Source organism: Drosophila gunungcola, chromosome 3R (genome assembly GCF_025200985.1).
Source record: "Drosophila gunungcola strain Sukarami chromosome 3R, Dgunungcola_SK_2, whole genome shotgun sequence".
NCBI lineage: Eukaryota > Metazoa > Arthropoda > Insecta > Diptera > Drosophilidae > Drosophila > Drosophila gunungcola.
The window spans coordinates 20,496,955-20,519,716 of record NC_069139.1 but is presented as its reverse complement, the minus strand read 5'-3'; the positions used below and the strand labels follow the sequence as shown (position 1 = coordinate 20,519,716).

General features: G+C 41.2%; 4 protein-coding genes across 11 annotated transcripts; 2 read left to right on the top strand and 2 right to left on the bottom strand.

Moving 5' to 3' along the window:
* The first annotated feature begins 337 nt into the window (after positions 1-337).
* On the top strand, positions 338-2,160 carry LOC128254458 (probable tRNA (uracil-O(2)-)-methyltransferase). The gene is made up of 2 exons (XM_052983590.1): positions 338-676; positions 735-2,160. The coding sequence occupies exons 1-2, from the start codon at positions 412-414 to the stop codon at positions 2,030-2,032; spliced, it is 1,563 nt and encodes a 520-aa protein (XP_052839550.1). The 5' UTR covers positions 338-411; the 3' UTR covers positions 2,033-2,160.
* On the bottom strand, positions 2,044-3,885 carry LOC128254510 (RNA-binding protein with serine-rich domain 1-B). Of its 3 annotated transcripts, none has more exons than XM_052983650.1 (3): positions 3,708-3,885; positions 3,475-3,639; positions 2,044-3,147 (listed from the first exon to the last, which is right to left on the bottom strand). In XM_052983650.1, coding segments are annotated over exons 1-3 (1,149 nt in total). In that variant the 5' UTR covers positions 3,710-3,885; the 3' UTR covers positions 2,044-2,165. The 3 variants fall into 3 exon arrangements, with proteins under 3 accessions (XP_052839610.1, XP_052839611.1, XP_052839614.1); XM_052983651.1 differs by having other exon boundaries at positions 2,044-3,135; positions 3,708-3,884; XM_052983654.1 differs by having other exon boundaries at positions 2,044-3,132; positions 3,708-3,884.
* A 191-nt stretch (positions 3,886-4,076) lies between these two features.
* On the top strand, positions 4,077-22,138 carry LOC128254390 (GATA zinc finger domain-containing protein 14). Of its 5 annotated transcripts, none has more exons than XM_052983478.1 (9): positions 4,077-4,125; positions 8,180-8,703; positions 12,761-14,033; positions 14,338-14,685; positions 16,095-16,446; positions 16,732-17,515; positions 17,579-17,763; positions 18,295-18,407; positions 18,470-22,138. In XM_052983478.1, exons 2-9 carry the CDS (start codon positions 8,306-8,308, stop codon positions 18,662-18,664), a joined length of 3,648 nt encoding a protein of 1,215 aa, XP_052839438.1. In that variant the 5' UTR covers positions 4,077-4,125; positions 8,180-8,305; the 3' UTR covers positions 18,665-22,138. The 5 variants fall into 5 exon arrangements, with proteins under 5 accessions (XP_052839438.1, XP_052839430.1, XP_052839467.1 ...); XM_052983470.1 differs by having other exon boundaries at positions 4,083-4,237; XM_052983507.1 differs by having other exon boundaries at positions 4,085-4,237; positions 13,694-14,033.
* LOC128254595 (uncharacterized) lies at positions 14,539-16,095 on the bottom strand. 2 transcript variants are annotated; one of them, XM_052983762.1, is made up of 4 exons: positions 15,991-16,095; positions 15,465-15,656; positions 14,759-15,405; positions 14,539-14,698 (listed from the first exon to the last, which is right to left on the bottom strand). In XM_052983762.1, exon 3 carries the CDS (start codon positions 15,325-15,327, stop codon positions 14,923-14,925), a length of 405 nt encoding a protein of 134 aa, XP_052839722.1. In that variant the 5' UTR covers positions 15,328-15,405; positions 15,465-15,656; positions 15,991-16,095; the 3' UTR covers positions 14,539-14,698; positions 14,759-14,922. The 2 variants fall into 2 exon arrangements, with proteins under 2 accessions (XP_052839722.1, XP_052839714.1); XM_052983754.1 differs by having other exon boundaries at positions 14,759-15,656.
* Positions 22,139-22,762: the final 624 nt, after the last annotated feature.

Here is a 22,762-nt window from a genome sequence, read left to right as displayed (position 1 = left end):
AAAATCTATCTTTTATTGCCTTTGTTTGGATTTCCATATATAAAACTATTTAAAAATTTAAGTAAAAAAATAGAAATCTATGAAATCTATTTTTTTTACTTTGACTCCAATTATTTATTGATTACAATTTATTCCAACTATTAATTTCAATCTTAATTTCTCCTTCAATTTTTTTTTCTAAACATTGCCCTATAATTTCTATCTTAATTTTTTAATGCTCTTTTTCAAAAGTAAATAATAAATATATTATATTATTTATATATTTTACAATTATTTACAATAACGACAGTGCAGTAATAGGATTTACCAATTTAGTTTTAAATTCGCGCCAGTCAAATATCGATAGGAAAACTAAACCTATGAACGTATACTTGATATTCGTGACTTGTGCCACCTTTTGTTTTTGACACCATGACAGAATTAGAAGAACCGCAGTTCTGGCAGGCAATTGGAATATTGATCAAAAACTATCATGCCTTGAATAAAAAGATATTCGAAGTGGTGATCACGAAAGTGGAGAAGCAGCAGGATGGACAACTAAGCGATTCCAGCGAAGAGGAACTGGGAAAGTGTCTGAAAGAGGACCCAAACCATCGCACGTGCACAGGCTTTAAGATTGGATTCAAATTGCTGCCCAAGAAACTGCCGGAAAAAATCTTGGCCACCGGAACTGTAGGTGGGACAAGCACTTCACTAGTTAATTTATCATATTCATTTATCAAATTAACTTACAGATTTTGCAAATTGTAAATATGAGTGCCAGTTTGCCAGCGATGATATCGAAGACTTTTCGGTGCGGCTTCTTAAGGGAGAGCTTCTGCTGAATTCGAAACAGAACCAAAACTGGTTGCAATATGTTCTCAAACCGAAGCTCCTTAGCTGGTCCCAATCGAAACAAGATGAATCAAAAGTGAAGTCATTGGGCTTGGTGAATGTGGAAAAGTACAATGATCTGTACAAGGAGTTGAAACAGAAGCATTCCCAGCGACTTCTTGAGTACTGGAAAACCGCTCAAGAATCCACGGATCCGTTGAAGTTCATCTACGAGGATTTGGCCATCGCCGCTTATCTTATTGTCCTATGGAGTCAGACCCAAACAGAGCCCAAAGCTTTCGCGGATTTGGGCTGCGGAAACGGGCTCCTAGTGCATGTCCTCAATGCCGAGGGCTACAAGGGATATGGTTACGATATAAGGAAGCGAAAGCTGTGGTCTCTCTATCCGGAGGACACCCAGCAGAGCCTCATCGAACAGGCAGTGGAGCCCAACAGCTTCCGCTTGGATTTTCCAGATGTAGATTGGTTAATTGGCAATCATTCGGATGAACTGTCTCCCTGGATTCCGGTTTTGGCTGGCCGTTTGAGCACCAACTACTTCCTATTGCCATGCTGTCCTTATGAACTTTCGGGAGCTAAGTTCCGCAGAAGAAACACCAAGATTAGTGCCTACCAGGACTTTTTCAAATACGTAACCCAGGTCTCTCTGGAGTGTGGCTTTGAGGTTCTACAAGACCGCCTTAAAATACCCAGTACCAAACGCTTGGCTCTCCTGGGAATCAAAAGGAACAGCACCAAGTCCATTGCAGACTTGGAGTACTTTGTCCAAGAGGAGCTAGGAAAGTACAAAACAGGAGAATCGGAAGTAAAACTGAGAGAGAAGGAGGAAAGCGTTCGCAACTGCACGCAAGTGGACAAATCCATCATCGACGCTTTGGTGCTTAAGATTTTTAAGCAACTCCTCGCCTCCAACGACGATAAATGGTCAGGTCGCCTGCCCATGCGAGAGATTGCCCAGACCCTTACTAAGGAAGAACTAAGTGGTATTAAATCCGAGTGCGGCGGCATCAAAACTTTGCTGAGAAATAAACACGAGGTATTCGAGTTCTGCGGCGGCGATCTCATTGGGATAAGAACTCCCAAGCCAACAGCTCTCCTCCAATCCCGTCTGACAACCAAAAAGCGTAGTTGCTTCTTCAAGCTGCATCACCCACTTGGATGTCCTCTCGAGGATGCAGAGTGCTCCTTCATACACTAACCACGATTGTTTTGTGTGTGGCCCTTGCTGCCTTGTTTATTGTTTGGAATATAATATAAAGAAAAGTGCATGTGTTTACCAATCGGCATGAATAGTGTGTCCATTGTACAAACTAGAATACGAGCGGTGTCCTCTAGCGGGAGCTGTCGCTGCTGTTGCTGCGACGTCGGCGGCGGATGGGCGAGCGGGAGCGACGACGCGGCGAACGCCGGTTCCTCATGGGCGACTGACGACGTCCACCGCCGCCGCCACCACCACCTCCTCCTCCTCCTCCGCGATTGTTGAACCGATTGAATTGGGGCGGGGAGCGCCAGCGGTTGTTTTGCGGACGCCGCATCGGAGGTGAGGGACGGCGCATGGGCGGCCGCTGTTTGGGTATGACCACCGGCGACACCGTAATTTCCTGGCCGTCGATCTGCCCTCCATCCATGTGCTTCATGGCCGACTCGCAATCCTCGGCGGTGGCGTACTCCACAAAAGCCACGCCGCGTCCAAAAGTGGGATGGTAACGGTCTACGGGAAACTCAACGTTCTTCACGTCCCCAAAGCTGCTGAATATCTCGAACACATGATCCTTGGTGACGTTGCGGGTGAGCCGGCCGACATGAATGCGAACCGGCTTAGGAGTGGGCGAACGGGTGCGGGTGCGCGACCGGGAACGCTCCCTTCGCTTCGGTGGCGGCGTCCTCTCCACAGAGCCACGTCCACGACGACGTGGCGATCGTGAGCGACTGGCCGAGCGGGAACGCTCGCGCTTAACATTATTGCTTTCGAGGGCGGGCCTATCGGTGGATCCAGCTCGACGGGCGCGATCACGGGAACGACTGCGCCGCTCGCGATCCCGCTCCGGTTCCTTTCGCGTCTTGCTGCCCGGTCGGGGGGACTTGGAGACGCGCCTGGGCGAACGGGTACGAGAACGAGAACGGGATCGTGCACTTGGCTTCTCCTTTTCTTTGTCCTTGATGGCAGCTGCGCCTCCACGTCGTCGGTTCTTATCGCTGCGATCCGAGTCGCTGGACGAGGACGAGGAGGAGCTCGAGGAGTCACTGGAGCTACTCGAGCTGGAGCGCGAGTCTGAGCCGGAGCTGCTGCGCGAAGAGCTGCTGTCCGATGAGCTGAAAAAGTGAATACATGTACTTTAAAATGCATTACCTGTCCCTTAACAAAATAAATGTGCTTTTCCTTTTGCAGTAAAAAGTATCTGTAGTTAAATAAACTTATGTGTATCATCAAAACCTGGAAATTTCATTACGGATTTAACACTAGAATACGCTAATGCAGAATGCACTGTAAAAATCAATCTTAACAAAATATGGGTATAAAAATGTAAGTTCTAAATTTAAAAACCGTTTTCCCAAACAAGATGACATTTCAAAAATAACCCTTATTTGGAGTGACAGATGTGGGCCATCTGTCGGGAACACCTTTGCCGGCTGGCTTACCTGCTTCGGGAGTCGCTGCTGGAGGACGCCGATCCGCGACGCTTGCGTTCGCGGTCCCTGCGCGAGGAGCTGCTGGCCACCGCCTTGCCGTCCTTCTCTTTGGTGTCCTTCTCCTTGTTGTCCTTTTCCTTCTCACCCTCGCCGGCGGGACTTTGGGCACGCGCCCTGTGAGAGGCCGAAAAAAGCGAAATGTTTTAGCCGTTCTGGGGAGTAAATTGCGAGCAACTACTTACATTTTCGTATTGCTTATTCACTTAACGATCAGTTGTATGGGACAGCACACTCTTAGAAGAGCTAGACAAAATGTTTTTATTAATAAACCCTGTTTTTTAATAGGAGTTAATTCCGGGTAGCGTTTTCAGTGAAGATTGGTGTGACCGTGGCGCACTGATTAAAACATGCCCCTAAATATGGCAAATATACTAAACCTTAAAGAAACATACAAATTTAATTAAAAATACTTTGACAGATGAATAGATCTTATAAACCTTTTGAGGCACTACAAGTTCAAACGCTCCAGCTTACAAATTACATTTTTTGGTCACATACGTTTTTGTAGAATGTTTAGTGTATTATTTGGTATTTTCCGGAAACCCTTGGTAATTTTCACCAGTCTCGACGCGGCCACACTCTTTGTCAGGTCGATCCAAGGTAAACTCCCATAAAGCGTAAAAAGCGAGATACTTTCTCTGCCAGGCAATCCGTACTCGATACCAAGTACTTGTATCTACCGTGTCAAATGAATAGTGCTTGTTTTCGTAACGTACGTATGTAGTGGAATTACATAAAACGCAATTGTTTTAAGGCCAGCACTTTTTATCTGCTGGTGACGAAGTGGTTGTCATTGTGAGTTCATGTCCGTGTGCCTGTATGTGTGTGAACTTGTGTTGATTTTGGACCCCGTGCGGGGGAGCGAGCGAGACAGCAATAGGTGGTGGGGGGCGGAGGGCAGCCACAGAGTTTCGATTTTCCATCCATATCTACACTCGCAGCGAAAAGAGAGCGAGAGAGAGAGAGGAGCGGCCCGTCTGGTCTGGGTACATTTTACCACACTGTGTCTTTGTCTGCCGTCGAGTCCGATTCGGGAGCTCCGCGTCTGGTGTGTAATATTATTATTATTCTGTTTATTCCGCATTTAATAAAATACCCCGCCCCCTGATTGGCTGCATTGCCCGTGTGTGTGTGCGTGTGTGTGTGTGGTGTAAAGTGCAGTTTTGCTTGGGGCAGCCAATGCAAATTAACCTGTGTCTATACCATCATCGTGTTTTGAAACGCCAAGCAGCAGCGTAATTGCCAAAAACCAGCCAGCCAACAAGCGATTCGTTGGTATATGTATACTATATTCATATAATCAATGTGTGAAAGAAAACGATACGAGAAAAAGAGCATTGGATGAAGTTGACTGCCATGACTACGCAATAGCAACAACAAGAGTGGCACCCACACACACACACATAGCGAGATTTTGCTAGGTGGGTCCTCTCTCTCTCACTCTCTCCGCCTCTCAGTGCCGCTCTCGGCTGGGGGCTCTCTCTGCTGCTTTGTGTGTGTTTTTGGACTCCATAGAAAAAGCGAATATTTTGTTGTCTGCTTGCTTGTGTGTATATGCGTATATTTTTTATAATTTATTGTTTTAATTTTGAGAGGGCGGAGTGTGACCCCAACTCAAAAGCGTCGAGTATGAATATAAGCTGTAGCTATATAGCTTTACGATCCGAGTTTGGAGTTGCGCCACCCTGTGCTATACGTATACACTAAGATGTGGTCAATACAATTGCTAAAAAACGTATATGTAGTGTTGTTGAAGGGGAGCCTCTTTATAGATATGTTATCGCCTTATTTAGCCTTTTAATCTATGTTTATAAATGCACTTATCTTATCTGTATAATAATAATAAACACAAACTCCCTAATCAAAGAGGATAATTGTGCTGTGACAAACCTCTCAAAAGTTCTATAAAATGTACGAAGAACAAAAACAATCGGACTTCCGGTTTTCAAAATATATTGTAGCATACTTTAAGAGACCTCTTTAAGTGATTTCTAATCTCTATGGCACCACCAATTCTTGTCATTAATTGCTTAATAGTTCCAGCATTAAATACTTTTCGTTAAGATTCTAAAATATTGCTAATTCTAAAGTTTATTTTACTACCAAAAACGCTTTTTTTAATTAACACTAATTTTATGCTTAGAAGATATTTTACTCCACTTCAACAAATACAAGTAACGAAAAATTTGACCGAGATTACAAGCTAAATTATAGTATAAAGCACAATTATTTAAAACCGCAACTGTATATGAAGCCACAATTACAACCATTATCGTTATGATAGCCAAGCATTTGTATATTGTACTGCCTGCCTATTTTTACGTCTAATTTGCATTACATTGGTATTAATACTCATTGGCCGCTATTAAAACCAGGCTTTATATATATATATATAGACCTATATTTCAGTATTATCCCACATATACATACATTTATTGCTAACCAAACTAAAAAAAAACCCAAGTAATTAGTTTCTCAACTGAATGTAATAGCAATGTTTTCTTTTACTTTTATTTTCTTTGTTTTAGCATACATACAATATTTTATTGCTGGTTTTGGTGGTAAATTTGCATTGTTAACGGCCGCGGCCAGACGTGCCCCGCTTCTTTAACACACACGTCTCTCAAACGAATACCGATCATCAAGTGTTTTCCCTATTGACTCTCGTATATAGCCACATGTAAAAATCAAATAAAAACCAACAAAGAGCGATACTGATACCGAAAGCAACTAAACCGAAAGTGTATTACCGTGTGTACCACATAAGACTGTCATCTGCCCTTTGCGTTGCCGTGCCGTTGACACTTTTGTATCTGGCTGCATCCGTATCTGTATCTCAATCTCACTGACCAACTACCGCAAGCGCAAATGCAAATGTAATCTGCAAACTGCACACATCTGAACCTCAGCTCAGCTCAACTTTTAAACGTTTTATCCTCGAACTGCCTAAAAAACCAACCAACCTATCAGCCAACCTGAACCACTCAACAAATCAACCTATCAACGGTCGACCGCAACTGGCAAACCGAACGGCTTTAGTTTTTAAGCTTTGTTTTTTTGTAAACCTGTTAAACATACAATCGAAGACTGAAAAGAAGTACCAAGTACGATTAGCAATCCTGTAATTATTTGTATTTGTCCATTGTTCTCTTAATGGTTCCAATACGATCGATCTAACCCATCCATTTATGCTATATACTATACGACAACACGTCTTTGTCACACTGTTTGTTTTACTTTGCACATGTTCGTTTTCTACTTTACGCCTAGTATTTATATTACCTACTTAAAGAGCACACACACCCACAACACAGCCCATGTACGTTAAGTGTAACCCTATTTATCTGTCGCTCTCTTGATCTGGAATCTTTCGATTGTACTAACTGCCCGCCGGGCGATAAGTGATAAGTTTGTAATCAGTCATCCGCCCCTCAACCTCGATCCATCCATTTCCATCCTACCCAAAACCGAAAACCCAAAAACAGAACCACTAATATTGTTTTTGTTCAGTTGACACATTCATGTAAAACACACACATCTAGAGATAAATATGTATGTATATATGCGAGGGGCGGCTTAACGATAGGTTATCGTGTTTAACAAGTCAAACTGGAAACGCTGGAAGTGTAAAATTTATCGTTACCACTTATCATTGGCGGACGGAGTCGGCGGAGTTAGCTCACATATACACATACATATATACTACCTATGTACCCGTAATTGTTAACTTTATATATATCGTATCTGTATCTGTATCGGCAGCTTTTTCACATACCCCCAATACATGAATTTATATACAATTATATCGTACTTATACCTATAGTTGAAAGACTAACCACGCACGTATCTCATCTCAGTTCCATATAATTGACAACCTATTAAAGCTACACTTTTAAAACAAACTGAAAAATTGTTGCTGTTTTATTTATTACGATTACAACAAATGTTTACATATATCCACACATAAACACAACACCCACACGTATATATACATATATATAAATATTTTATTATCCTTGCCTAAGTAAGTATTTTGCCTACTAGTGAAACCATAAATGTTTTGTTATTGAGCATGTTGGCTTGTTGGTTGTTTGCTTTCTGTTCTGGAGCGCGGGTCGGGCTTAGAATACTTCCTAAATAAATAATAAAAAACACACACAAAGTAATAAGAATCTCAACAAATCAAAAACCATACAAATCCCGTTTTCGATTAATATCTGATTTGGAGGAATCGAAAAGAACAAGTTTAACTTTTTGAAATGTATAAAAAAAATAAAATCACTTATTTTTACTTGCTGTTTAATTTTATTTCTTCATTTTAATTTCCTCAAGAATTCACCAAGGTAAATTCAAATATATTATGTTCTTAAAGCATTTGAAAGAAAGAAGGAAAAGTTTATATTATAACAAAAACTAAGATTACTAAATACCCTATTTTTGGGTTAACAAAATAAGTTATCTTTATAAATCTAGTGCTCATAAAGCTGAGCAAGTTGCATTTTCGAATTAAAGCAGTTTGAATTCTAATTACCTTTGATACCTCCAAATATCCACGGATTGCAAACCGAACGGGGCTGCATATTTAAGTGTTCAAGCAGTCACTTTATAAGCAAATCGTCTCGTTTCCTTCTCGTTTTTTGTTCCCGCCCCACAGCTGTGTGAATAAAAGAAAAGCCCAAAGAAAGCTCTCGCCCAGTCGAAAGTCGAATAGCAACATCAGTAGCAGTAGCAGCAGCAGCAGCAACAACCCAAGCAGCGGCAACGCAAGTGCAACTGCAACATGCTCAACTCGAATGCCAGCAGTGGCAATTTGGGCAATGGCAACGGCAACAACAACAACAACAACAACCATGGGGGCAGCAGCCGGCGTCCCTTCTCCCGCAATTCCTCGTCGGTCCGCTCGCATCGCGGCGGTGGGGGCGGAGTGGGCAGTCGCATGCTCTACTCGCCACACCCACACCCACATCCGCACGCCCATGCCCAACAGCAGCAGCAGCAACAACAGCAACAGGGCCAGCAGCAGCGGTCCAGCAACAACAACAGCCTTTTGCCTGGCCACAGTCCCTGGTGCAACGTCAATTTGAACGGCGGCAACAGCAATAACAACGGTGGCAACATCAACAATATCAACAACAGCAACAACAACAATGTCAATAACAAAGATGCAAACCCGAATTGGTAAGAGCCGAGAGCCGCTTGTGTTTTAGAACCATTTTTCCACCTACTCACTCGAGATCCTTTGCGATCTCGAGCTTATGTTAGCCTTAAGTGACATTGAAAAAAAAGCGAATTTGAAACGTACCCCCTCCGATCCGAACCGCTCCCGAATTCCCCCAAAATCCATCCATGATTAACAAGACATATCCTTGTAACTTCCCCCACGACTAGAACAGTTTATCTACTTTCTATCTCTATCTTTATTACACCTGAACTGAAAACCCGAAAATCGCTTTTAGGCTAAAGGGAGAATTTTGTAATTAATGTCGCGTTCAGTAGTGCAACCAAAAACATTTTAATTGGTCCTAACCGTTGAATTTTCGAAGCACTAAACAAAATATAAAGCTTGCATCGCCAATTTGATGGCGACACATAATGGATATAGTGTTATACCGTTAATACTTCTCCATCATTTGTAACTCTCTTTCGTTCTCCTGCGTACCGTACATTTTGTGTTTTGTTCCTCGTCAAGATTGGCACCCTTAACCCACACAGTTACCATGCCATACATACTAATTATCGTTGTAACTATCCCTGCATCGACATCGAATACTACATTACATACTCGTACTCGTACATACACCCACATTATACTATCCAGCAAGAGCTGAGTTTTTCTTTATTTAATGTTTATCGTATGTAAATTCTCTAACCGCTTTTATTACCATATCCTAAATTTGAGCAGTGTGAAGTTCCGTAGAAGAAACCGTAATAACCGAATCAGAAACTCTTGATTTCGATTGTAACAACTTAAAGAACGTTCAATGTTTCATAAACTTAAGACCAACCAAACAGTTCCCTAAGAAAATGCATGAAGAGCACTTGAAAATGGCGATCCAAACATATTAAGTAGCAATTTCTCTTTAGTTTCGTAGTCGTTTCTTTGTCCCAAACGCTTTTTCTTGTTTTTGATTAAAGCGCGCCTAACGGACTTAAGTACTTACCAGCATGCTATCTCTCCCACAACCCATATCTCTGTCTCGGTCAGGCCCATCAAGAACATCCCCAAGGACCTACCTTAATCGCCAACTTCCTTTTCATTCCACTGACTTTATATTGTCTGGGTAGTTAGAAATTACTAGTTTCACTTTATGGGCTTCAAGACTGTTGAAACAAGGAATCAGCCGTGGACTTTAGTGAATTTTAATTGATTGGTCAAAACGCATCGACGGCGCGAGTCATCGACCAACGATGATTATAAGCAATTTAACAATTATAAAGCTAGTCGGGTGGGTAAGTGCTTTTCATGCATTATAGAAACCCGAGATGTTCAACTAAACCATTAGTCAGACGAAAACTATGTTTATTAGAATTTTTACAATTGCCGCTCGTAAATTAGATTATTAATGATAATTGTTTGGAAATAAAAATTCTTTACTTAAAAACCGGGTTTTCTGAGCAAGAAAACCGTGTGCATCATTTAAAAATAGTATAAATTTAATAGTAGTAAAAAAAATTGTATACGAAAAAAAATGTATTGCACTAGATCTATTCTACAAAGGTTTATATTTTTCAAATTTTATTGACAAAGTTTTCTGTTTGCGGGCGACCATTGTAGCTCGTTAATAAGTGTACACGTCAGTATTAAAATTCTAGGGAATCAATAAATAAATATAGCTCTCTGTTGGATCTTGCTAAATTGTTCATGTCAGAAATTATTAAAATACCTCAATGAAGTAATTCCTCAGATAGGGTTTCCACATTTCCCCGAATTCAAGACCTACCCCCCACCCACAACATTTTAATTTGATCTACAGTTATAATTTTGTTAAATTTCTTTCGTTTTGCGCATAGTGTCGCTTCACGATTTACGCTATTCGTTAAATTAATACTTAAACAAAAGCAAAAACCAAGATCAAACATAAATGCGATGATAAATATGTGAAATGCAACCGTGAAAAGTGCAAGCCAAGTATGAATTTAGTTACAAAATTTCCTCTTTATCCAAACCGTACCGTAACTAGTTGTAATTTTTTTCGATTTCGACATTTTATGAATGATGCATTTTAGTTGAGTTTCTTGATTGATAGCTAAGTATATTGACGACTATTGATTGATGTATTTTGCTTAACTTTGCGTAGGTCGAGGCGAACCGAGTCGAGTTTTGCAAATGATCAACAAACTCAGCTTAATGTTTTACTTATTTATTTGCATTTTGCACACTGCGGCTTAGAATGTTTGACAAACCAACCTTATAGAAATTCCAAAACCAACCAAAAACCAAAAAAGTTAATTTAATTAAACAATGAAAACCGACCAATTACCGAAATAACAGTTAAATCAACTCTTTTTAAATAGCTCGAGCATATCCTTCTTTTGATTTACTCCTCGCTCTATCTCTCTTTCTACTCTCTTCTACTACTGACTGTTTGTGTGTGTGTGTAACTTTAAGCGAGCCACAATAATAACAATAACAACAAGTACAGCATTGTATGGTCATTGTCACACTCTGTTTATCAAGTACTCTTTAATTTGTCGTATACTTATTGTACAGCTGTGCTTAAAGCAATAGCAATTGATATATTTCATTTCTTTTTATAAAGGAAACTTGTCAAAAAATTCAATATTATAAAAAATTTAAATTTTGCCCTCAAGTCGGAAGTTAAGAAATTCCGTTTTTTAATCTTATTGTAAATGTACAAAATGAAAACAAAGAACGCTTTAAATCCGTTATACTATTTAAAAAAATGTGAAGTTTAAAATTGTATTCCGTTTCTAAATAAGTACGTAAACGTATTTGAAATTTCGTAAAAGTAACTGCTATTATTTTGAACACATCTGTACGTACATAAATAGTTGTTATTTGATTTCTAGCCAGTTGCAATCGCAGCTTTTGCATCTAGTCCGTAAGAGTTAATACCTACTACGTTACGCTGACACCGGCTTACGTTACGACCAAATTATAATGTTCGGCGCTTAGACACGCCCCTTTTCCCCCACTATCTTGCTGTGCGTGTATATAAGTAACTATACATAGGCCTAAGTACTACTTTATGGTGTGTGCCCAGGTCAATCACGATCTTTTGGATCTCCGTTCTGTTCCATTTCCGTTTCCGTTCTCACCCCGCTAAAAAACAGTAATTCGTAAAAGCTTTTTCACAGGCTGAAGAAAAGCTAAAGCTTACCTACCGTATCTTACGTACGAGTTTTTTTTGTACCAATTTATTTACGTTTTCGGTTTACGTTCTCTTTTGTATAGTTTTGGAGCATGACCAGCACTCTCTCTCTATCTCTCTCTCTCAAATATATATATACGTATCCAATGTATTTCTCTCGTGTTTAGCTAGTGAGAACGGCCTATTACGTTACAGTTGCCTTTTTGCCGTTACGTTAAATTTGAATAGTGTGAAGAATAATGTGCGATTGGCGTTTCGTTGTTTTGATTTCCGTTTCCATTTCGATTTTTGGTAAGCGTAGTGTGCATTAAAACAAAGCGAGCAACAAATAAATAAATAAAATAGCAAACTAACCAAATTTCCACCTAAAATGCATTCAAAACAAAAGAGCAGAATTAAAAAAAAAAGGAAAATAGAAAAATCTGCAACGATGTGAAACAAATTAGTACGTACGTATTTGTTTTATACTAAATGTGTGTACATATCGATATTATATATATATATATCTATATTAAACTAATATCTAATTATTGCATTTTGCCATTTACATATATATTATTTTTATCTTTTTCGTTTTTCTTTCTTCTTCATATAAAAAAAAACCGAAAACTACTGCAAAATAAAAAAATCTATATAAATAACGTATGTGTGTGGCTACCACTCTGCATATATACACCACTACTACTACTACTACCTACTACCTGTACATGTATTATGCATACAAATAACTATATATGGGTTGTGTTTAATACTACCACACACTGCTACTGCATTGATTTGATTGAACAATTTTCAACTGTATCTCGTACAACCGAATATTATACTCTCTATATATACGTATATATGTATTACATATTATCTAAAACAAACTGCAACTGCAAACCTCAAAATCGAAAATCCAGCGATGTACAAACAAGTAATTCTAGCGGAACTTGTATTTATAACAATAGCAAAGCGCATCATCATCACAACAACAGCAACAACAATGGTCACACTCAGAGCCACAGTCACACTAATCACCCCCATTCCCCACACCAAAGCCAACCTCACCACCCCCAATTGCACACCCACCACCACCACCACCACCCGCATTCGAGTCCAACACAGCAGTATAACAGTTATCGCCAGTACCCACCGCATTCCCCCAACTCCCCACACGGCAATGGTCATTCGAATAGCAACACTAGAAACCCAAGTAATAGTAATCCCCAAGCCAATCAAAGCCAGAACTCCTATCCCAGTTACTACGAGATGTGTTCGGGAGGCAGTGGATCACAGACCCACACCTATGGATCTATGTCCGTTTCCCTGGTGAGACTGAATCCCGCCCGTTTGTGCCTAACGCTAAGTCCTGCCACGCCCCCCTCCCAGCGAGTATTGTCCTACAGATCCCCCCGATCCAACTCCAATTCCAGCTCAAACTCCAGTTCCAGTTCCAGTGATCAGAATCATTATAACCCACCGCCACGTAGGCAGAATCAGAACCATCATCCCAATCCACATCAGTACCAGTACCAGTACCATCCGCAACACCAGTACCATCCATTGCATAACCCACAACCACATCCACACCCACAGCAACAGACTAATCGCCAATCCCTCCCGCTAACACGAACGAATTCAAATTCAACCAACGCAACAACTTTCAATTCAACCAATCCAACAACAAATAGTAATCCTACTGATGTTGTGAATGTAAATTCTTGTACCGATATAATTCCTCATGGGTCTTTGTCTGCGCCTGCGTCTGCGTCGTCGATGCTGCCCCAACAACCACCACAACAACAACAACAACAACAACATCAAATTAATAACGCATCCGCACCCATCAATAGCCACAGCCAGGGACAGGGACCAGGCAACTCGCCCAATCTTGGCCACAACCACAACAACCAGCGTGGCTACAACAACAACAATATCAATAACAGGGGAATCGGTAATGGTAATGGTAATGCCAATGGACCACCCGACTACATGAACTATCGGCGTGGCTTGTGTCCGGCCCTATCGCGGGACTACTCCGGAAATGGAAACGGGAACGGAAATGGCAACGGGCACGGCCACAACGGACGCCGCTATATGTCCGATCATCTGAACAACGCCTCCTCGTCCATGAACGGCCTCATCAATTCCGGACACCACCAGCGCAACTACAACGACAGGAACTTGAATAACGTAAGCGGATCCTCACAACCATATAAGTAAACTCTAAAAGCTTTTAGGATAAATATATTCAGGACCAAAACAAAGGCCCCGAGAACAAACATAGTATCTGTTTAAAAACCTAGATCTTGTGAAACGGTATCACAAAACATGGGGATTTCTTACTTTTTATTTTCCTTATTTTGCTTTCCCGATTTCAACGATCAAAATGGTACAATGGTTTCATTCTTAACCCTTTCTTATTTTCTATTTTAAGTAAACAAGTTCTAAAATGTTTAATGAAATCGTGCGTTAATCATCTTCCTTCCACCTGTAGCACTTTGGAAACTCTGATCAGGGCGGACCAGACCATCGGGATCGAGCCGAGGGTTCTTCGTACAACTTCATGCGCAACGGAGGCGGCAGCGGAGGAGGCTACGGACGCAATGGCTCGCACTACCAGCACATGGCTTATGGAAACAACAACGGTGCCTCCACATCCTCCGGCGGACCAGGTCTGATGGGGGAGCTGCCCTCGGGATCGGGCCTGTCGGGCTCCTCGCTGTCGCTGAACAACGGACCCAACGGACCCCTCAACTCCGACAGTCCGTCGCGCAAGCGTCGCCGCATCTCCGGAAGACCCCAGAACGGTCCGCAGACCCAGCAACGCTGTCTGATGGCACATGTGAGTTTGAAAACTAAGTGATGAACAATTTTGCCATTAGGGGAGTAGGTGCTTTGTAACTATAAGATCTTACCGAAAGGTCTTCAACAAAGATTGATTTTGATTTGATAAATTTGTATAAATCCCTTAAATGTACTGGGTCAAGGGCCAACATTACCATTCCCGGTGACCCTTGTTTCCAACTTAAGATAAATCTGCCCCGAAGTTTCCGCCTTGTTGCTGGCTAGGCATTAGTGGCTAGGCCTCCAGGAAGGCGCTTCCGTACGGATCCCGCTCGAACTTCACCGGGGCGGATGCCATGTGGCGCAATCGGAAGCCGGTCTCCTCCACCACATGGTGGTCAGGACGGAACAGGGAGTCAATTAGGGCGTACAGGCGCCAGTCCGGCTGGTATTCCGGGTTGCTCTCAACGCGTTTGCGCTCGTTTAAATACTGATTGCGGTAGCTGTTAATGCGCCGACGAACTACCTGTGCGTTCAGCTGAATGCCGTGCTGCCGCACGACTTGCGCAATCTTCCGGAATATGGGCAGGTTTTCTGTGTAGGAGGAAATTCCGTGAAGGTGCTCGCGCCATAGCTGCACTAGAAAGGCATCCGCCCAGGAGGTGTAGTAGCGCAATTTCCGGTGCTTCTGGTCGTTCATTTTTCGATTTGCGAGAAAATAAGTACACGACCTACTTTTCAAAAGTAAAGTCAATAAAAATAAAGTCTTGTATAACGTCTAAAAAGTCTTTGCTTTAGTTGTCAAGAAAGTAAAGGATTTAAAAATAGGAATGCTACTTAGCCAATATACTCCTTATGGAAGTTCACATGAGTGCGAGGAAGATAGGGATAGTACGAATTCGCCGCACAGTTATTGTTGCCGGAAACATTACATCTGTTAAAAATTGATTTTGGTAGGCTCAATACTGTTGCTGGAGACAATTTCTTTGACCACTTGATTGTCCAAATCTTTTGTCAAATATAGCAAAACTTAAATGGAATAAAGGTACTTTAAATGAGTTATTAAAAGGATACTAACAATTTTTAGCGAAAGTGCTATTACGAGAATGAAGAAGGTTAACTTTAAATTGTGTTATTAGAATGCTTCTTTAAAATAAAAAGTAATTGTTTCTAGAAATCAGCATCTAAGTAATACATCGTCTTGCCAGAATTATGATTTATATTCGGTTTTAAAATTTTGAAACAATACCGTTAATGGTTAACATGCCTAAAAATACTACAAATACTAAGCAGCTGAACGCATTATGGTGTTAATTAATACATTTTCCATAGCAGTACTCTAAATTCGCCGTGTTCGCCTTACCTGCTAGAACTTTAATGTGTCATCCCAGCCGTAGCCATATTAATTTTCAAAGCAAAGGAAATAGTCACTAAATAGTTGCTAAGTAACTTGTTACCCCGTTCCAGATGCAGCAGGGAAGTCCACCACTCCGACGGCCTCGACTGCGCGATGTGGCCACCTCCACGCAGCAGCAGCAACAGCAGCAGCAGCAGTACGGCCCACAGGTGCACCATCCCCAGCAGCAGCAGCAGCAGCCGCCCTCGAACTACCATCCGATGCATCACCACTACGTGCCCCAGCAGCAGCAGCAGCAGCAGCCCCACGTCCAGCGTTCTCCGTGGGATCTGGGCAACAGTGGAGGAGGCGCCGGCGGAGCACCCTCCAGCAGCTCGGTGGGCCCCATTCTGCAGCAGGTGCAGGCGCCGCCGCAGCCACCGAGCCATCCCCAGCAGCAGTCTAGCCTGGAACAGCAAATCGGTAAGCAGAACAATTAGTTTAATGTATCTCTGTAATATTAAGGCCAGGTAAACGCAAATAAAAAGGGTTTTTCGACAGTTTTTTTTTTTTTACGAAAACTACTTAAATGTTTTAAATTATATTAAAATTATTGCGGTAATTTTTGTATTGAACAAAATATTTAGTATTATGGGGAAACCAAACCAACCTTTTCTTGATTTTATTTTAATTAACTGGACTACAGCATACTTTATAAACCAAAATTCGTTTTCTTATGCTCATCGTTTGAATTTATGGTTCTTGTAGGAATGTGTTATCCGCCGGCACCACCGCAGCCTGCCTCGCTCATGGTGGACCTCAATCTGAACCAGGTGCCCGTGAGCCTGCAGCTTCGTCCCTCGGAGCCCTTCTGGGCCTCCTTCTGCACGTATCCGATACCGGCGCAGGCTAGACTGGCGCCCTGCCACCTGCACGGCGTCTACACGCAGCCCTTCCCCGCCCCGCCTCCCGGACTGGCCGCTCCGCCGCCTCTGCAGGTGGCTTCGGTGCCGTCGCAGGCGCAGATGGCCGCCGCCGCAGCGGCCGCCCAGCAGATGATAGCCCAGGCCACGCTGACGGCCCAGCAGCAGCAGCGGGATGTGGTGGCCATTGCGACGGCCAATCTGGGACCCATCGAGCCGCCGGGAGCCCACCACCTGGACGGACACCATGGCCCCGGAGGACCCGGCGCCCACGGCCATCCACACGCCCATCCGCATGCCCATCCGCATGCGCATCAGCTGCCGCCCGGCATCCACATCACCCCGCTGAGCGGAGCAGCGGCTGCGGCCGCCACCCACCACCTACATTCCACGGCGGCAGCTGCAGCGGCCGTCGCCGCCCAGGCCAGCGCCCAGATCGGCCCGCAGCAGATCATCATCTCGTCGGACCGCCGCACATTCCCGCCCCACCGCCGCATCCCGCGCTTCTGGCCAGCGAACCACGGCCATCGGCACGTCCTGCCGCCCCAGTCGCTGGCCGCCCACCAAGCTCCAGTCCAGATCCAGGCCACCTCGGGCATCATCAACCCGGGCTTCTTGCTCAACTTCCTGTAAGTTCATGGCTGTTAACCGATTCCTGGGAGTTGCTAATCCCGTCTCTCATCCTCTTGCAGGGCCATGTTCCCGCTGTCGCCGTACAACCAACATGATCTGAACTCCGGCGACACCAACGAGACGGAGAACTATGAGGCACTGCTCAGCCTGGCCGAGCGACTGGGCGAGGCCAAGCCCAGGGGACTCACCCGGAACGAGATCGATCAGTTGCCCAGCTACAAATTCAACCCGGAGGTGCATAACGGTGAGTGGATAAAAGGTTGAGTAGTTTTGGGTCCCTGGTGATGGCTTGATTGTCTACGGACAATTTTCACTTAAAGTATATATATATTTAAATAACACTCATTTGACAAGTATGTAATACAATCTATATTACATTTCTAAAATTCAAAGAAATAGACTAGGATTTTTTTGAACTCTTCTCTTATTTTTTGATATTACCTGCAATTATTTGCGACATTACATATACTTAATAAACTTTAAAGTGTGCCCCAAAAAGTAGGCAACTTTTTTTTATTTATTTTATAGGTGATGTACATTTTGTTTATTTTTATTATTAAATTGACACATTGGTGGTTCCAAAAAATCTAGAAAGCAACAAAAATTGAAAAAATCATTTTAATATTGTTACTTTTATTGAATGTTGTGTTGTTAAATCAGAGGAGTTTGTACTTATCTATGTGGTATTGAAAAGAGGGAAAACTTTTGGGACTGATTTTATTAAGTCAAGATTAAGTATGTAAAAAATTTACAAAATTATCATTTCATCCTTCAGGCGATCAGTCATCCTGTGTGGTGTGCATGTGCGACTTCGAGCTGCGCCAACTGCTGCGCGTCCTGCCCTGCTCCCACGAATTCCACGCCAAATGCGTGGACAAATGGCTGCGGGTAAGTACCCACAAACATGCAGGAATTGAGTTAGAAATAATCAAATACATTTTGTTGCTCAGTCAAATCGCACCTGCCCGATTTGCCGAGGCAATGCCTCCGACTACTTCGATGGCGCCGATCAGCAGCAACAGGCGCAGGCCAACGCAGGAACTGCAGCCGCCTTGGGCAGTACGTCCGGCGGAACTGGCGGAGTGACGGGAACATCCGCAGCAGCGGCGGCCACCGCCAATCCCCAGCAGAGCCAAGCGGCCTAAGCCCGTCGTAACCGTTTTATATACACACACACACACACCTCCAGCTTTGGCTTTGCCGGACGATGAGTGGACGAGAAGGAGGAGCACTTCTTCGGGTTGTGGAAGAGGGTTGGTCTGTGGCGGGGAAGCCACCTGCCCACCCGCCATCACTTGATGTTACGCGCAACGAATCCAACTGCCAAACCGTCGACGCTTCCTCCTCAGCTGTATGCCCCCGCCCACCTGGCCAATAACACCCACCCGCTCCGCCCCTCGGCCACGCCCTCGCGCAACTCGCCGCCTCTTCAATAGCTTGTCGTAGACATTAGTTTGTATGTGAGTAAAGGTAACCGTAATTAGGAGTAACCCACATAGGCATACCACCAAGATTTCAACTACAATTAAACAGCGTATATATATATATATATACTATATATTTGTGTGTATAGAGAAAGTAAAAGCCGTAAAACAAAAGTCTGTATATAAGCCAAGATTTGCACAAAATTCATTATAGATTTTCTTTGCCTTTTCACACTCAAGGATATCCTAAAATCCATTAAATCAACTATGTACGAAGAAACAAAAATGTATTCAAATGCGTGGTAGCTGGCTGTCAAATTCCTCGAAAATGGGTTCAGGATTTAAAAACTCCAAAAAAAAAGATGGTTAAACTTTGAGTGCCTGTTGCCAACTAGAAATTGTGTATCTTAAATTGTTGCTGTCCACACGCATACCTATAAATAGCTCTATATTATAAAGTATACCTATTTAAGCAAAGCGGGATATCTGTAATTTGGATTTGTGTTTTCTGCTCTTCAGTTAGGCTTGCATACTTGCTGCTTCCTCTTTGTATTTTATATATTTACTACCATTACCTTTAGTTTTTTTTAACAACGTACTATATTAATCCTTAAACGACATACATACAAACCAGCATAAATATAGTGCATTGCATTTTATACTAATTGTACGAACTGAACCCACTGAAGAAGTTCTTCTTCTTGCACTAGCAAACAAAAACAAAAAAAAAAAGCAACAAACAAACAAAGATAAAGATATCTTTAGAAAGGATAAAGATCGTATATATATATATTTTTTCGTTTCTACTGTTTGAAATTTAGTAACTATAAACGGAAGCAACTAACATTGAAACATATAAGCAATCTTTGAAATCGACTAAACCAGATGAGCGGAGGACGATAAGCGTTTCAGCAAATATACTACATATAGATGCATATATACACACCCCACACACCCCCTAACTGGAGGAAAACCAAGCATATAAGAATTTAGCATACAGGCATAGAAACATATGTATATTGGTGGGCTTATTAATGTATTTGTAGTAGATGTGTGCGTAATTAAACATAATGCAATCGCTATGAGAACACAAATATCGTAATAACGTATCGTAACCAGACTTTTCCAGGGCCAGCGTACGTGGGTGGTGACCTCAACCGCCCACCGACCAGTCCATCCACTTCCGTAGCATTTTTGCCTTTTGAACTGTAACGTCTGTAGCTCTAAATCTAAACACAAGCATTAACTTACATACACACCTTAACCTCCTTCAATGTGACTTGTCTATTAAAATTGCATCAGATGCGAGTATTGCGAGTATTGCGAGTACTGCGAGTATCATATATACAGCCATAACACACCCAGATATATAGAGAGTTTCCTTCTGATATATGCGATTCAAGCGAACTACGTGAACTAGCCTTTAAAGCCGGAGGACGACAGAAAACAATTTTTACCAATATACATGTACAAGTACGAGTACCATACAATAATTATCTATATCTATCTATCGATCGGTATAAACATAACCAATTAACGTGGAACTAAACCAAACGAAAAATGAGAAGAACAAGTAAATTGAAATGATTCCTGCCCTCCATTCGTATTAAAAACCATTGAAACTAACTCAACAACTTTTTATAGCATATATACTATGGATAGCATTGATTTTTTGTGAGAATGGATATACATAACATTAGTTTAGCCTCTTCGGGAAGGCCATAAGCCGTATCTATTGGGTCATCCGTTGCTTATAGCGTGAGTTTGCAGCACTTTCCCAATCCAGACTTCCTGTGCCCCATCTCTCCGTTCTTAAATCCTTAATAAAGCTATGCAATACTGAAATCTTGATACCTAGTATATGTGTAAAACGTGTGTGTATTTATTATACCCGGTAGTCGTATTTAAGGTATTTAAGTTAATCTTAAAAAAATAAAAAAGTTTTTAACAATTAAACCATGTCCGTTAGTCCGTCCGTTGAAACTTCTGTACCTTGGGGTCTTAAGTAGCGATAGAACAGAGGTTTATCATGGAGTTTTTGAAATCCTCTTAGAATCAATTTTGACTAAGCTTCAGTTCGCCCCTTGTTAATCGGAACAAAATCTACAGTTTTGATATTTGATAAAATTACTTGACTTCAATCTCTTTTTTGTTTTTGTAACAGGACAGTGAGTACCGGGTATCCCTTAGTCGGAACACTTGACTATAAAGTTCTTTCTTGTTTTTAATATATATAAATGGTATTTCCAAAAGACCATTGTAAAGGTGTTGTGCTTTTCTAGAATTTTATTAGTAGGAACATCAACTGAATGATAAACAAAAACCCAAATAAAGTTTATTTTTTGTCACAATAACAGAACGTTATGATAAAAGCAAATAACTATATATAGAATATATTATATACATGAATTGAATACCTTTTATACGTGCACTGACATAATTACTTACGAGTATATGTAAAATTTTCAATCAACCAAGCTAAGCAGAAAAGAAAGTTTAATCAATTAACTTATTTTAATCCGGTTTAGATAATTTTACGCTATTCAGTTTGTTCTATACCTCTACGTCTATCCTGAACTAACAGCACTAATACTAGGTGTTTCCATCGAATAGTTTTTCTTCTACCTATCTTCTGGTTTATTATTTTCCAAACAATTTACAAAAATCAAAAGCTTATCATAAAAATATATTTAGTAACAAAACAAAAAATAAAAAAAAAAAAACCAGAAAAAACACAAACAAAAAAATTATAAAGTTTTGCTGTGATGTACGTTATATATATTTAATTACATAAAATGCAATAAAATTTAAAACATATAATGCATAATTCCAAATTATTACAACAAAACAAAATAAAAGAAAAACCAAAAATTAAAAAAAAATCTGAAGAATGATTATGAAATAAAAAAAACATTTTACGCATGAGAATTTCTCCAAAACAAAAAAAATATGTACGACATACTATAACATCTACACTTGTCTAGAACTTATGCAATTTTAAATGTGACTATTATTTTACAATTTTGTAGACAAGAACCGAGACACTCTCTTCTAGTACTTGTAAATCAGTTAACCATAGTATTAAACAGTGGCATTGTAACGGTGAGCGGGCGTTAATGTTAATTGCAATTATTTCAATTTCGGTTTTATATTAACTCGCAAAATTTCAATAAAATTCAATGAACGTCAATAAAATGTAATGCGTTTTTAATGTATATTTGGGGAGTGGGTAAAAAGACTACGTTGATTAAAGAACAACAAAGGAGGCAATTCCAAACATTTATATTATTCATTATTGTCTATAAATGTATGGCAATCGGCGTAGCGCTTTAAATTTCCCTTATTCAACTTATAGCCAAAAATCTACATAAGATAAGTTTACAAACTCCGAAGCACTTGAAACATAAAAACACATTTAAAACACAAAGTTCTAACAGGGAGCGACCCAACCATCATACATACACCACCTGTACACTTAAATATGCTTTATTTATTAAAAAAGTTGTGAAATCTATTATTAAAATGATTTACATAAAATCATGATTCATATTTATTATTAGAGATACTATAAATACTCAAGCAAATCTGGGTCTTTGTTAAATAGAAAGCTTAAGGAATTAATAATGATTACGGAAGTGAACTTCTAACTTAGTTAAAGTTAGGCCAAACTGAATTTGTGAGTGGGAAAGGATCCCCTTGAGATGCATGTGAATACCCAATCTCCAAACCTGAATAAACACTTTGACTTTCAAGTGGGAATCAAAACGATCACATGATTGGGACATTTGAATCAATTAAATCGAATACGTATCTTTTACG